The sequence below is a fragment of the Pelobates fuscus genome, chromosome 1 (assembly GCF_036172605.1).
Source record: "Pelobates fuscus isolate aPelFus1 chromosome 1, aPelFus1.pri, whole genome shotgun sequence".
Taxonomy (NCBI): domain Eukaryota; kingdom Metazoa; phylum Chordata; class Amphibia; order Anura; family Pelobatidae; genus Pelobates; species Pelobates fuscus.
The window spans coordinates 246,505,270-246,521,079 of NC_086317.1; the positions used below are offsets into that span (position 1 = coordinate 246,505,270).

At 38.9% G+C, this 15,810-nt stretch overlaps 1 protein-coding gene across 4 annotated transcripts in view; it reads right to left on the bottom strand.

Moving 5' to 3' along the window:
- Positions 1 to 5,131: 5,131 nt before the first annotated feature.
- The window catches only part of NFYC (nuclear transcription factor Y subunit gamma), a 50,233-nt gene continuing 39,554 nt past the window's right edge, over positions 5,132 to 15,810 (bottom strand). For all 4 annotated transcript variants that reach the window (XM_063456386.1, XM_063456382.1, XM_063456387.1 and 1 more), the window contains 5 exons: positions 12,383 to 12,553; positions 9,993 to 10,151; positions 7,916 to 8,023; positions 6,231 to 6,290; positions 5,132 to 6,140 (listed from right to left, as the gene is read on the bottom strand). In XM_063456386.1, the coding sequence (XP_063312456.1) occupies positions 6,021 to 6,140; positions 6,231 to 6,290; positions 7,916 to 8,023; positions 9,993 to 10,151; positions 12,383 to 12,553 (618 nt within the window). In that variant the 3' untranslated portion in view covers positions 5,132 to 6,020. The remainder of the gene's footprint in view (positions 6,141 to 6,230; positions 6,291 to 7,915; positions 8,024 to 9,992; positions 10,152 to 12,382; positions 12,554 to 15,810) is intronic.

The window sequence follows — 15,810 nt, forward strand, 5'->3', positions numbered from 1 at the left end:
CTCTTGGAACAGGACTAACATTTTAGCGCAGTCCTGTTTGGGTTTGGTGAAAGACAGCTACAAGACATCCTCCTAGTGAGACATACATGTAAGTGCTCCTAGGTAAGGGCTTGGTGCGACTACAATAGTCCTCAAATGCTGTGGGCTGTATGTCTAATAAAAATACTGGAGCAGTTGGTACAGAAAAGATTTCAGGTATGTGGGTTGCCTGTCCTGGAAGAAATGAGATGGGAAATAAGTCTGCAACTGAACTAAGTGTATGCACAAATATGCGGTTGTTCATGTCTAAGTAACAAAGTCCCAACGTTCACAAGGCCTTGTGGTAAGGCTGAATTGTTGATCATGGGATACAGAAGTTCAAACAGGGTGGAAAGGGACTGATCCCACCTAAGGTAATAAAACATTTTTAAAGTCACCCTGGTGAAGTGGTGAGTTTGAACGTCTCTCGGTAGGTCCTTAAGGTTTAGTCAGGTACCGGCTAGGATCCTATCTGCCGTTACTCAGCATTCTAACTTCAGCCAATGTTTCAGAGGCCCAACACGATGCCATTTGACTAATTGGAATAAATGTTTGGCTTGACATTTAGAGAAGACCAAGGCCATTAAACCGTTTGGAGAAATATACCTAAGCGGCACTATAGTCACCAGAACAACCACAGCTTAATGTAGTAGTTCTGGTGAGTATAGTCAATCCCAGCTGTTTTTTTTTTATGTAAAACAGTCTTTTCAGAGAAAAAGCAGTGTTTACATTGCTCCCTAGGAACCCCTTAAGTGGCGTTCATGAAAACTGCCACTAGAGGTGCTTCCTGGGTCAGTGCTGCACAATGCTCTGCATGGAGGCGTTAAACTTTCCTCATAGAAATGCATTGATTCAGGGAGATGCTGATTGGTCAGAGCTGCGTTTGGTTCTGCTCCTCCTTGGCTGAGATCATCATAATTGACAATCTCAGCCAATCTAATGCTTACCCCAAGGTGAGGTTTTACCCTATTTAAGTGAGGCAAGTGATGGATAGAAAGGAAATACTGGTATAGTTTAGCAGGGTCTGAGAGGGTCTTAATTTTGAGATACTGAAGATCCATCCACCAGTCGAAGGGAAACTGAGCTTGCAAATGGCACACCACCTAGGAAAGAATAGTGATGTTTAGCACCTATTATTTATCTAAAGTTAATTTTAGGCTTCTCACTTCCACGTACCATTAGAATTCTGCAATAATATGTGCTAGTAAGATAATGGGTTGCTCAATGTAAAAGAGTAAATCGCCAGCATAGGATGAAATCTTATGTTTCTCACCTTTGTATAAAAAACAAAAAAACAAAAAAACTGTTAATGGTTTAATTATCCCTATCTCCTAGAAATAGGATAAGTGTAGAGTGTCTGGACCCTCCAATCCATGGTTTGTAAGGTCAGATACACAAGCATCCAGTCCACTTGTTCAAAAGCTGTGTAGGCATCACGTATGCATGCCACATGTGCAAGAATACAAACCCATTATCTTGTAAGTTATTGTGCTACCTTGCAATTTGTTTTGTAGACCCTGTGCTATTCTGTCTGATGCCCTTTACCTATAATCGATTTACTTAGATTGGGTAGGTTGTTACAAAAATATTACAGAAGTGTGAGGTCTTCTGGAAGGCAGCATTTCAAGATCTTTACTAATTTTGTGTATTGCCTCGAATGTGGAGTTATACATTACTAAATGAGGAATGCTTGTGGATTTCTACTCAATTGGCAGAAAACTCAATAGAGCTACAGATCCGGATGAACATATATAGACATTTCATTAAAAAGAAAACATATTGCATCATTTTCATCCAAAATCGAAATAAAATACTTAAAGAGAACTTAAATAATTAAGAATAAAACTAGAAAAACGTTAGATGAAAATATTTGGTACTATCAACACAAGATGACGATTTTGTAACACACTGTATCCACCATCTAATCCACAAGCATTTTTACATAATGTGATTTTAAAAACATTCATTCCCTCACTGGACCTTATAAGGATATTTAAATTCTATGGGATTCCTAGATGGTAAACTTATTTCAGCATGGCCTTGTCCACGTATTGTGTCTGTCAACAATATCTGTGTATGTCAATTGCTTATGGTGTTATAGCTTCACTGTATAATTGCAAAGCACTGCAGAAAATGTTCTATAGAAATGTGAACAATCCTCTTTGATTTGACTATTTACAGTGTTTTTCACTAAACTCCGAATTGACCCATACACAATGGAGCAAAACCATCCGCGCATACAGGGTTAATTCAGCCACCTTTGTATGTTGTCATTGATTACTCATATTTAATAAAGACGTTTTAATTTACATTTCTTGCTGCTTTTTTTGACCACAATGCCCGCAAATTTGGCTTGTTTTGGGTACATTATCATTTTTGTGATTTAGTGCAGTTCCCTTTGTAGTGTGCAAACAATAATTGTGCTGGCTCCCAGGATATTAGGCCACGGTTACATCATTAAATAGCATACAACTCAAAGATGCTGTTGGAGGACATATGTGATGTCATAGGTAGCACAAATTGAAACTTGTACCTAGTCCTTAACAGTGATGAACCCCAATGTTACCCATGTCTGCAATTGTATGAATTGTGAATTCTTTTCAACATCCTATAGGCACTACCACGTACCTCAGACCCCTCTGGTCATATTATACTACTACCAGTTGAACAATAAGGCTATTTAATGTTTAGAAAGGTAATTCCATACTATGTCTTCAATTTTAATAAACAATCTGGGATTTTGTTTGGTACTGCCTCACAATTGCACTACATTTCTTATAGAAATATTAAAGGGACACTATAGTCACCAGAACAACTACAGCTTAATGTAGTTGTTCTGGTGAGTATAATAGCTCCCTTCAGGCATTTTCATGTAAACACTGCCTTTTCAGAGAAAAGGCATTGTTTACATTGCCCCTAGGGACACCTCCAAGTGACCACTCCTTAGATGGCCACTGGAGGGGCTTCATGGCTCAGGGCTGCACAGTAAGCAGTCCTGTCCAGCATCCTGAATTTTCCTCATAGAAATGCATCTCTTTGAGGAGGTGCTGATTGGTCAAAACAACGTTTGGCCCTGCCCCCTTGCCGATTTTTAGCCAATCCAATGGCTAAAAATTGGATTGGCTATAAATCGGCAATTTTGAGGTCACTGGGGGGCTAAGACACCTAAATGGTGGGTTTTTCACTATAGGGTCAGGAATACATGTTTGTGTTCCTGACCCTATAGTGATCCTTTAAGATACACCATTGCCCACTGGTAAACAAAAAAAAATCAAAAAAAAATCTGAAGATTAGTATGTTTTCAGTTAAAACGTGTACACTTTAGCTTCAAAAAGACCTACTATGAATTACTAAACATATAATACACAATCACAGTAGGTGGAGCAGATAATATACTTCCCTCTCTTCTTAGTACAACCAGCAATGCTGAAAAGATAGAGGGGTATATAATAGTGCAAATTGTCTTTTAAAACATACACATGTGGATTTTCTAAAACACACTCACAAGAGTAGAGCCATATACTAGACCACATCACTTATTTTAATTATCAAGAAGATAAAGAATGTATTATTATTATGTTATTTATATAGCACCATCAAATTCCGCAGCGCTTTCCAGCTCACCTGTTTTTCTAAAAATATAATTTACATTTTAAAAATGTCTCTAACCTCATTTATGTAGGAAGAACCATGAGATGTACGAAATATAAAAAAGGGCATAGAAACAGTGTTTGAAATCATTTTAAGATCTACCACAGTAATAACCCAAGAAATATTTTTTTCTGCGCTATTAAATTAGTTCAGAAAGATTGGGAGGTGATTTTAATAAGAAAAGAAGAGATGAAATGTATTTATAATTTTAAAACACTTATCCCACATGGTCTCAATCAGGATTTCGAATGATGTCATTTATCATAAACTGTACACTTTGATGTAAATATTTCATACAATCTTTTAGAAAGAGAATAGTATTAATATATACTTTTTATGTTTTTTTAAGATTATAGGGTATCTTTATACCATAATTTTAAAACCAATTTTATAAATCCACAGTTCTACCCAATTTCACCTTGCACTTAGGGGTAACACTATATTCCATTTGTCTATAAACATGTATTTTTTAGAGATTTATATTGGGTGTACACTGTAACTTTAAATATTCCCCTCTATATTGTTGCTGGATTATAACAGAAGTTAACTATGTCATTTGAAATCTCTAACATTTGTTTTCCTGTTTTAAGTTATTTAGGTCATTATTATACTGATATTGTTTTATTAGTTTCATGTATAATATATAGTGTGAATACACAGTTAGAAAGTAAAAACGAAGGTGAAACGCATGGTGCGTTCCACTAGAGACTTCCTCCACATCCGCAATTGCAGCCGATCCACATAGGGAGATGGAACGCAAGGTGCGTTCCAAAGATGTCAACTCCGCTCACGAGACTGAATATGACATGGAGGAGCAGGATGAAAAAAAGACAGCGAAAACGATTCAAAGGATGTATATAAGGAAATACAGGGCATAGTAATATTACTTACACCAACTGAAGAAGTCACATCCGGCGAAATGCGTTTTGGTGTATTATTGGACACTTTTAATAGCTTAATTTTCGGTTTATTTTTTATCTATCATTTTATTGAAATACATTTACTCTACCCGATTCCTACTATCTATTATTTCTGGGAAAACATTGGATCATCTCCAGACTATCTGCTCTGGGATTTGGATCACCCAGAAAAGATCCTAAGGATATCCACACCAGAGCCAGTTCTAGTATATGGATCTACTCTTTTGAGTGTGTTTTATAAAATCCACATGTGTATGTTTTAAAAGACAATCTGCACTATTATATACACCTCTATCTTTTCAGCATTGCTGCTTGTACTAAGAAGAGAGGGAAGTATATTATCTGCTCACCCTACTGTGTTTTTGTATTATATGCTTAAATGTGTAGGTAATGCCTCACAGGTGTTTTTGAGCTAATCACTACTATTAGATATACTATTTGTTTTTCTTCATATGGATTACTAAACACCTTATTGCAAAACTTATCTGTGCTGATTATGCACCATTCATATATTTGTATATAAGCAAGCAGAAAACTGAAAATATATCTAAAAAGTAAGTTTATTGCAGTCTGTGCAGTGTTTTGATACGTGCATTCAACGCAGACTAGCGCCAATACTTAAAATCAAAATAGTAACAAAATATATATAAAAAAAAGAAATAATACAATTTTCCCATGTTCTCATGCCAGACAAATGGAAAATAAGACAATTTACACCTTGGCAGTCAAATGGGTTCAATTGTCATCCTGACAATAAAGGGCACAGGGATTGTAGCTGGTGTATGGAATTACAGGGGGGAGAAGAAGAACAGAAATTCCACTTTGTTTGTGGACCTTGTAAAGATGGTAAAAATGTGAGTTAACACTTAAGCCCTTATGAACTGAATACCTTCTGAAATCCCACTGTAAAGTTGGATTTCTACTTGAAACATCGGTCTACCTGAATTTTCAGAAGCCACCTGCTGTCCATGTTGACCAAATAAAGGTTATAGATATAATCACTTGAAAATTGCCATCTTTTATGTCGGGTTTTATGGCCTTCCAAATGCATTTCCAGGGATTTGTTGGGGGTTATGTAATGAGACAAAGAGAGCAAAAAAAGTGAGATGGCATGTGTATGGCATCAGAAGTACAATATGGGATATTTTCGGCAGGGAATAACCACGACTTCTGTGATGTTTGCGTATGTTCATAAATTCTTCTGAGTATCTTTCTCATCACGACTTGCATTTTCAGGTATATCGAAATGGTTTGATTACAGTTCAGAATGATTGGAGCCAATCTTGAACGGCAAACTCTCTTCCCCTTTAACCCACTCTGTGCCAATGGAGCAAGTAGCACACCTTTGTGTGCTATGTTGGCACAGGTGCGCATATGCAGTATGTGTGTCTGTGCTCTATTTCCCATTGTCCCCTTGATATGCTTTTCAGGTCAGTCTCCAGTGACCTGTGTAGCCTGTCCATCAGTTGTCTGACCAGTAGACTGAATGAATAATGGCTGAGAGAGGTCTTGCCCTGCTGGCATGGTGACTTGTTGGATCTGGTATAATTGCTGAAAACAAAACAGATATTTTCAATAACATAGGATTCACACAGAATTCACACAGAAGCTAAAATTATTATCATCACCATTTGCATTTACCTGTCCATCAGTGAACTGGCTGAACTGCTGCTGCCCTTGCTGGACTTCGGCCTGTGCAATCTGAAAGAAAAGATTAGAAGCACTCAAATTTTGATATGTGTTTGTGAACATAATGTACTTAAATACATGTGCTTTTATAGTCTCAGACTAACAAAATAAAAATATTCCACTTTCATAGGAATTGTCTTTGTAAGCTTTTCATATTGATGCCAAGCACAGAAAACAATACAATATGTACATAAAAGGGCATACACAAGGCAGAATTTACTCAAAAAAGATAAAAAATAAATATATATAAAGGAGGACAACTTTTGCCTACTACATTCAAGAGAGATACACCTATACAATTAATTTGCTGTGCATAAAACAAAGACTCAGAAGTACTTTCAAAGAAGCAGCACTGAAGTCTAAATATTTAAATGTTATATGTATAGAACCATGTAATATGTAAATGCATTTGAACACAGTAACACTCACAAAGTTACACATGTATAGCATTGAGCTTAAAATATGGAGGTTTCTCTTGGAATATGCATCTCTACATGCATAACTTGTGAAGTAAAAGGGTACCACTTTATGCTACAATACCTTCTTAAATAAACGGCACTGGATTAAAATCAGATCATATAAAAATAGTTTATACATTACTGGTTGGATGCCTTTGTATAGTGTAGCCAAATTAAATAGCACCCACGTGGCAGTACATAAAAAAATACATTTGAAAAAAAGAATGAAATACCTCTATATTAGTGAATAAGACTGAAATACTGGCATCTGTAATGTGAAAGTTTCAGACTAGCATGTGTTTTTTGTGTTAACTGGACATACACAGTATATTTTCTAATTTTAAGTCTATCCTAGACTTAAAGGGAAACTCCAGTGCCAGAAAAACGATCCGTTTTTCTGGCACTGGAGGGTCCCTCTCCCTCCCACCCACCCACCAATCCCCGGTTACTGAAGGGGTGAAAACCCCTTCAGTCACTTACCTGGGACAGCGGCGATGTCCCTCGCCGCTGTCTCCGCCTCCGCGACGCTCCTCCCAGTGATTGCATCGGCCGGTGGGCGAGACTGATCTCGCCCACCGGCCGAGGAGACGTAATGCGCATGCGCGGAAATGCCGCGCACGAGCATTACGTCTCCCCATGGGAAAGCATTGAAAAATCATTTCAATGCTTTCCTATGGGGTTTTGAGCGACTCTGGAGGTCCTCACACAGCGTTTCCTGTGCTAGAACCCAGGAAGTGACCTCTAGTGGCTGTCTAGTAGACAGCCACTAGAGGTGGAGTTAACCCTGCAATGTAATTATTGCAGTTTATGAAAAACTGCAATAATTACACTTGCAGGGTTAAGGGTAGTGGGAGTTGGCACCCAGACCACTCCAATGAGCAGAAGTGGTCTGGGTGCCTGGAGTGTCCCTTTAAGACAACGGGCAGGGACTAATGAAAGTATTTCGAAAATTGGGCAGACTAGATGGGCCAAACGATTCTCATCTGCCGTCACATTCAATGTTTAAGAGCACTAAAGTGGTGTAATAAAACAATGTACTTTAAATAAAAATCTAAGCTGCTTATACAGGGGAGTTTCTTTCAAAGAGTACACCACTTTAAACATACATACAGAGCTAAATAGCTAGAGTTAGAAAAACTGTATGAACTTATATTGATAGAGACGCATGAGAAGAAATACCTGCTGTGCGTTGGCTGTCAGGGTCTGGATCTGTCCTTGCACAACTTGTGTTCCAGAAACTGGTTGAGCAAGACGTATGTACTGCAACTGTCCTGTGTTGAGTTGCACCTTAACAAAACACAGTAAAGTCATTTAAAGAGTAATGTCAGGACATCAATCACAAACATGGAGTCTGGAATTATTAGAGAACTATTAGATTAATTTAATATATTAACCGTTTTAGTTGTTAAAGCTTTTACTCGTGTTCTATGCTACATAATTTAATATCCATTTAACTATGCTGTAAAAGGGAAACATAAGGAGATGTAATTTATAGATCAATAATTGTAATTTATAGATCAATAAGTTATTGGGATAAAAAAAAAACAAAAAAAAAACAGGCTATAGCAAGAGGACTATTTGAATGCAGAAATCTGAAAAATAAGTGGAAAAAACTGTAAAAGTTTTTTCTCTGCGAACAAAAAAAAAAAAAAAAGTAGGGCTGTATGATATAGAGAAAAAAAATACAAACAATTGAGATTTTAATAGCATTTTGTAAGTATACATTTTTCATGAAGACACTAGCTCAATTACTGGTTTAATGAGTTTTATTTTTTTTGTGGTAACTTTTAAAAAAGCATAGGAAAGATTAGATCCCTTTTGCCCCACTGCCTATTTCCCACTTCAAGGTTCAAAATTTGCACTCTCCATTAAGCCATTGGGGAATGAATATTCACCCCTCATTTGTGTACCATGGAGCTCCAGGCTTGGTAAAGAAGTGTTATATCTGGCTATAAGCGCATGACTTAAAATACTTAGCCATGCCTCACTTTGGTTCAAGATCCCTTTTCCCAAAAATTTCCCATAAAAAAAGTGCTCAAACTCTTCACAACTTTTTTTTTTTTTTTTTTTACTGCAAATTGTATCTATCCTTTTATGCAAATATTTCAGAAACAGTTTTAAATATCTGAAGATACTGTATGATCCCTAAAAAGTTTTAACCTCCTCCTATTTCTGTAAAATATTACTAGTAATATTTTAAGCACACAAACTAGTAAATTGAAGCCAAGTAGGTGGTACTGGAATGTACCTAAAGAATAAAAAGGTTAAATAGTGGAACAGTAACCATGAACAACAGAAACCCCTACAGTTCTGGCCTCTCCATCCATAACAACAAAACAAAAAAAAAGTCATGTGTTAAAGGGACACTATAGTCACCAGAACAACTACAGCTTATTGAATTTGTTCTGGTGAGTAGAAAAAAAAGCCTTCAGGCTTTTTGCTGTAAACACTGTCTTTTCAGAGAAAATGCAGTGTTTACATTACAGCTTAGTGATAACTTCACTGGCCACTCCTCGGATAGCTGTTAGAGATCTTTCATGGATCATGGCTGCCTAAAATGCATCCAAACATTCAGTGGCTCCTCCCTCTGCATGCAGACACTGAACTTTCTCAGAGATTCATTGATTCAATTCATCTCTATGAGGGGATGCTGACTGGCCAAGGACTGTGTTTGAATTGTGCTGGCTCTGCCCCTGCCTCTTTGTCAGTCTCAGCCAATCCTATGGGGAAGCACTGTGATTGGATCAGGCTACCACTTCTGATGATGTCAGCAGGCAGGTCAAAAGGAAACAGTGACAAAGTAAGCAGCTCCGGCCTTGAATACAAGTAAGATTTTACTATATTCAGGGAGGCATGAGAAGACCAGGGTGGCTAGATGGTGGTTTTAACCCTATAGGGTCAGGAATACAGGTTTGTGTTCCTGACCCTATAGTGATCCTTTAAGACTGCTGTACAGATTGATGATGTTCAGTCTTTGCAAATGAATCTGCTAAACCATCTAAACATGATGAAGGTTTAAATAACATGAAAGGTCTTACTTTTAGGTTGCAATAAAGCTCTGCAAACTAGCACTAGAGAGAAGTTGCCTTATCCCAGTTAAAAAAAAAAAAAAAAAAAGGTAAGAACTACAACTTTATGTGCAAATGATTAAAAAGCGATGCTTATTATAGTTTCGCTGGAGACTGGTCAAGAGCGATCTTCAACTCTACTCAGAAATAATGTTGCCCCTAAAAATTAGATATCTGGCAGAACCTACCGGGATCTGCTGGATCTCTCCTGTGTTGGTGATGATTTGCTGCATGACCTGCATGGTCTGTCCTGCTGCACCTTGCCCTTGCTGGCTTTGTCCTTGAGGTTGTGCTTGTACAATCTGCACTTGCTGACCTTCTCCAACTTGCATTGTGACAGGTGTACTCTAAAATGGCAACCATATGAATTAATTTAAAAAATCAACCAGAAAAGACATTTCTTTATAAATCCATAGCATGAACAGTTACAAATAGGTATGAATTATTTTGTGAGCATAATGAATATCAGATCTATATATTTTACTTACAGACCATTCATGCAAGCTGGTAGCTAATGCAGTGCCGAGGAAAATATAAAAAAAATAATACCCTCAGCTGATAGGGGAACCCAACGAGCATTCTGCATGTGCATTAGGCCTTCCCCACGGGAAAAGATTGACTCAATTATTTTCAACAAGTTTTCTTAATACGCTGGACATCCTCATGTAAAGCGTGAAGATGTCAAACTCTGTGAAACTACAGGAAGCGCCTCTAATGACCGGCCACTAGAGACAGTCTTAATAGTGCAATCACTGTAAATATTGCAGGTTCTCTAAAAGAGCAAATGTTTTTACATTGCAGGGTTAAGGGAACAAGGACACTGCACCCAGAACACTTCAATGCGATAAAGTGGTCTGAGTCCCTATAGTGCCCCTGATATGGGTTAATGACCACCTTTTTCCCTTTATATCATGTGTTACACCACACAATTGATTGAGTAATGTCAGGATGCTCTATTATAACAGCTGGCCTTTGATCCTGCTTTGGTCCCCCCAGCTTCCAATATCCTATTAACCTATCTTCTTTATAACTGTTGGGAAGTGTGGCAAGTTCTTTGAAGATGCATTTTTCAATGGACATGACTACATGTATGTTAAATCTATTATCAATAAAATTTGAACACAGTCTTTATGAGCATTTCAAAAAGAGTTGATCTTAACCTAAACCCTTGTCATCAGGTATCAGAGATGCAGTTCAGCTCGTGGCAGCAGTTTCATTAATGCAAATACATGAACAAAACTGTTTAAAACAGAAAGCAGGTTATTCAATACACTGAAGCTGGTCAACCCTGGGTTGTAAAAGCAAATTTTGACAAAAAAATAAATAAATAAATAAAAGCTGTAGGTGGAGAAATATTCTAATTCGATAAAATTTGGTATGTAAAGTAGGCTGCTAGTGGGGACTCAAGTTTTAAAGCCATGCATGCACATACCATACACCAGGTCTAAATTTTTCTAATGTTCAAGAGTCAAGAACAGACTTAAACATTTGTTGCTATTTATAAGATTACCTCTGTTTAATGTACATTACAATCACAAAATTCATATATTTCTCAGATCTATATCCTGAAAAGGACAAAAGAACAGGATGTGAAGTTCCTAAACCTTCCTCTGCTTGGCCCATATTCCACTGCATTGCTCAGAGGAGGATTGAGAGGTGGCTGCGATACCACTCTGATATTGGGAGGCTGCGATACCACTCTGATACGGTTTTCCACGAGCCTTTTGATAGTGTATAAAAAGGATAGTGAAAAGAAATCCACATCATAAATAATACTGCTGGTACTTGTTACCAGTGATTGAGGTTAAAGAGAGGACTGCCTGCTAAAGGACCAACCAGATAAAAGGACAGTCACAATCAAGAGATATGCCCTATCTTGATCCAGAAGTGAAGGGTGCACTTGAAAGACTGGCATTTAAGTAAATCTGTCACTGCTCAAGTAAAATAAAGCTAGATTTTCATAAATTGATCATGGTTTTCAAAAACATGCCACAATTTAGTTAGTATATGCACTAAACCCCCAACATTCTGAATTGGTCTTAGATGCGGATATCATGCTAGAAAAATAGTTTAGATTTATGCAAAGACTCATAAATGAAGACTGACATAAGCAAAAATAATACTAGAGAGAAACTAGAAATATGAAGGACAAAAGACAAGGACTGGCACAAAGAGGCAGGAGAGGATATTAAAAAATTGTATGTGGAAAGGATGGCTAAGGCAACTGGGAGAGCACAAAATATGCCAAACAATAAAATATGAACAGTGGAGACAACGGAATAAGAAGACAAGAAAAATAAACAATCTAAATGAAGCCTTTAAGTCAAATGTGCAGAAATTGTATTAGGAATGATGATTAGCAGCCAATAAATCGTTGCACTGCTATTTTAGGCATTTCAGATCTCTGGGCAAAAATAACAGCTTTCTACATATATCACACATACTTTGGGAACAGCACTTCCAAGTTAATTTCTGGGTTATAGTTTAATATCAACACATATCTCTTTAAATGAAGACCAAAATCCAAAAAGAGCTTGAACAGAAAAGAATAGAAATATTAAAAATGTGTCTTGCTGACCTGTCCTTGCTGTGGCTGTGCAATTATGATCTGACCAGGTTGAAGTGTGGTGGTAGAGGATGTGGTCTGTTGTCCAGCTGCCTGTCCTTGAACTTGCACTGTTGGTTGTTGTGCTAGAGTAAAGTAGTACTGGACTGGTTCTGCAGGGGTCACCGTTTGTCGCACCTCTTCCTGTGTATTGGCAGAACATTACAGTCAATGCGTGATCAAGAAAAATGCTTTAAGAATTAGTGCTTGAAATCTATCCTAAACTTCCAAAAAGTCAAAGCTTCTGTGTAAAAGTGACATAACATTTCACGAAGATATATATTTTATAAAAAAAAAAAAAATCACCTACCTGAGCTTGAAGAGGAAATGTCACTTTTCTGACTGACAGTGACAATTCCTCATTTCTGCACCCCAATAAGTGCTATTAAAGTAAATTAAATACGCAATATAAAAAACAAAAAGCAAAACACAGCTTCCACTTTTCCAGTATCCATGAAAAATTATGGTTTTGACACACTCAAGACACAAATGATCTAAAGAGCAGTTCACATTCTTGCTCCTTGCATCTACTTTTAAATACTCCATTGTCCAGCCATCAAAAATAATTATAATAAATAAAATTATATATTTTAACACACACACATACATGTATATATCTCTTGTATAAACAAAAAACTTCATGTGCTTGGGTGCTTACCTGTGTAAAAATATTAACACTTGGAATGAAAGGTGCACGCACAGTACAAATAAATTAGTGCTTTAATTTGACAAAACTAAAAATGACATCTATATCATATCCATATAAAATGGGTGACAAATTTGTTTGGAATGTAGAAGGCAGCTAAAAAATTTAGGAGCCAGTCATTTTCAATGAGAAAATGCAATTCTTAAAGGGACCCAATAGTCACCAGAACCACTACAGCTTGATGTAGTTGTTCTGGTGTCTATAACCTGTCCCTGCAAGTTTTTCAGTGTAATCACTGCCTTTTCTGCGAAAATGCATTATTTACATTGCTGCTTAGTAACACCTCTAGTGACAGTCCCTCAGATGGCCACTAGAGAGTCCTGAGTCACTGCTGCACCATGTGCAGCATTCAGGTTCTGTGTCTCCAAGCTCTCCATGGAGGCGCTGAATGTTCCTCATAAAGATGCATTAATTTAATGTATCTCTATGAGGAGATGCAGATTGGTGCATTTGCGCCGCATGCACAAAATCCTCCCAATGCTTTAATAAGGGAATGCATTGGCTTAGCTGAGATCATAAAGATTGATGGTACCAGCCATGGCGAAACTGGCACGGCGAGAGAAAATGGGGAAGAAGAAAAAAAGGATGAATAAAATCACCCTCCACATGCAATCGGAGGGGGCAGATACCTAAACGCTCGCAAACACACACACTCTCGACAGGCTCTCACACACTCTTGACCGGCTCTCTCTCACACACACACACACACACACTTGACCGGCTCTCTCTCACACACACACACACACACACACACACTCTTGACCGGCTCTCTCTCACACACACACACACACACTCTTGACCGGCTCTCTCTCTCTCACACACACACACACTCTTGACCGGCTCTCTCACACACACACACACACTCTTGACAGGCTCTCTCACACACACACACACACTCTTGACCGGCTCTCTCACACACACACACACACTCTTGACCGGCTCTCTCACACACACACACACACACTCTTGACAGGCTCTCTCACACACACACACACACACACACACACACACTCTTGACAGGCTCTCTCACACACACACACACACACACACTCTTGACAGGCTCTCTCACACACACACACACACACTCTTGACAGGCTCTCTCACACACACACACACACTCTTGACAGGCTCTCACACACACACACACTCTTGACAGGCTCTCACACACACACACACACACACTCTTGACAGGCTCTCTCTCACACACACACACACTCTTGACAGGCTCTCTCACACACACACAAACACTCTTGACAGGCTCTCTCACACACACACACACACACACACTCTTGACAGGCTCTCACACACACACACACACACTCTTGACAGGCTCTCACACACACACACTCTTGACAGGCTCTCACACACACACACACACTCTTGACAGGCTCTCACACACACACACACACACACTCTTGACAGGCTCTCACACACACACACTCTTGACAGGCTCTCACACACACACTCTTGACAGGCTCTCACACACACACTCTTGACAGGCTCTCACACACACACTCTTGACAGGCTCTCACACACACACTCTTGACAGGCTCTCACACACACACTCTTGACAGGCTCTCACACACACACTCTTGACAGGCTCTCACACACACACACTCTTGACAGGCTCTCACACACACACACTCTTGACAGGCTCTCACACACACACACACTCTTGACAGGCTCTCACACACACACACACACACTCTTGACAGGCTCTCACACACACACTCTTGACAGGCTCTCACACACACACTCTTGACAGGCTCTCACACACACACTCTTGACAGGCTCTCACACACACACTCTTGACAGGCTCTCACACACACACTCTTGACAGGCTCTCACACACACTCTTGACAGGCTCTCACACACACACTCTTGACAGGCTCTCACACACACACTCTTGACAGGCTCTCACACACACACTCTTGACAGGCTCTCACACACACACTCTTGACAGGCTCTCACACACACGCTCTTGACAGGCTCTCACACACTTAGGCTGACAACAGGCGCTCACACACATATATACATACACACACGAATATATATGTATTTTTAATTATGCAGTCCTCCCCTTCTAACCCTGCCTAGACTTCCTGTGGTTGTCCAATCACAGACTTCCCAATGCAGCTCAATGAAAAAGTCTTTGCACAACAGGTGCTCTGGGCAATTGCTGCAACTTGGGTTTAGCGCAACTGAACTAAACTACCAGAAAGGAACAGGAAGAACTTGACAGCCAGGGGATGTTAAAAGGTTAATTTTATAAAAGTGCCATTTTCTTGTGAGACCTGCACTTTTGGTTTTATGGCTAAAGGGCCACTTTTCACACAAAATTTAACAAGGAAAAGGTGTGTAAATATATAGGGTAGCCAAAACTATACTGGGATAACCCTAAAAAGGAAAATGCGCGCGCGCGCGCGCGCGCTTTAAATGGGCCCCAAAAATCTGAACATGTATTCATGAAGCTGCCATTTATTCATGAGTTGCTGGGTTCAGATGTTATGATGTATAAATCTAAGCTAGTAAACCCTCAAGAAATGGAGGTCATAGAAGAAGGGGGGGTGGGGGGCGGGGAATTCACTCTTGTTCTTGGTTTATCCCCACCACACTTGTTCTTCTCTGACCTACACTGACTGTTGCCCCATCTTTTTTCTAAAATAATGTAGGCCTCACAGAAAGCTTGTGTCTC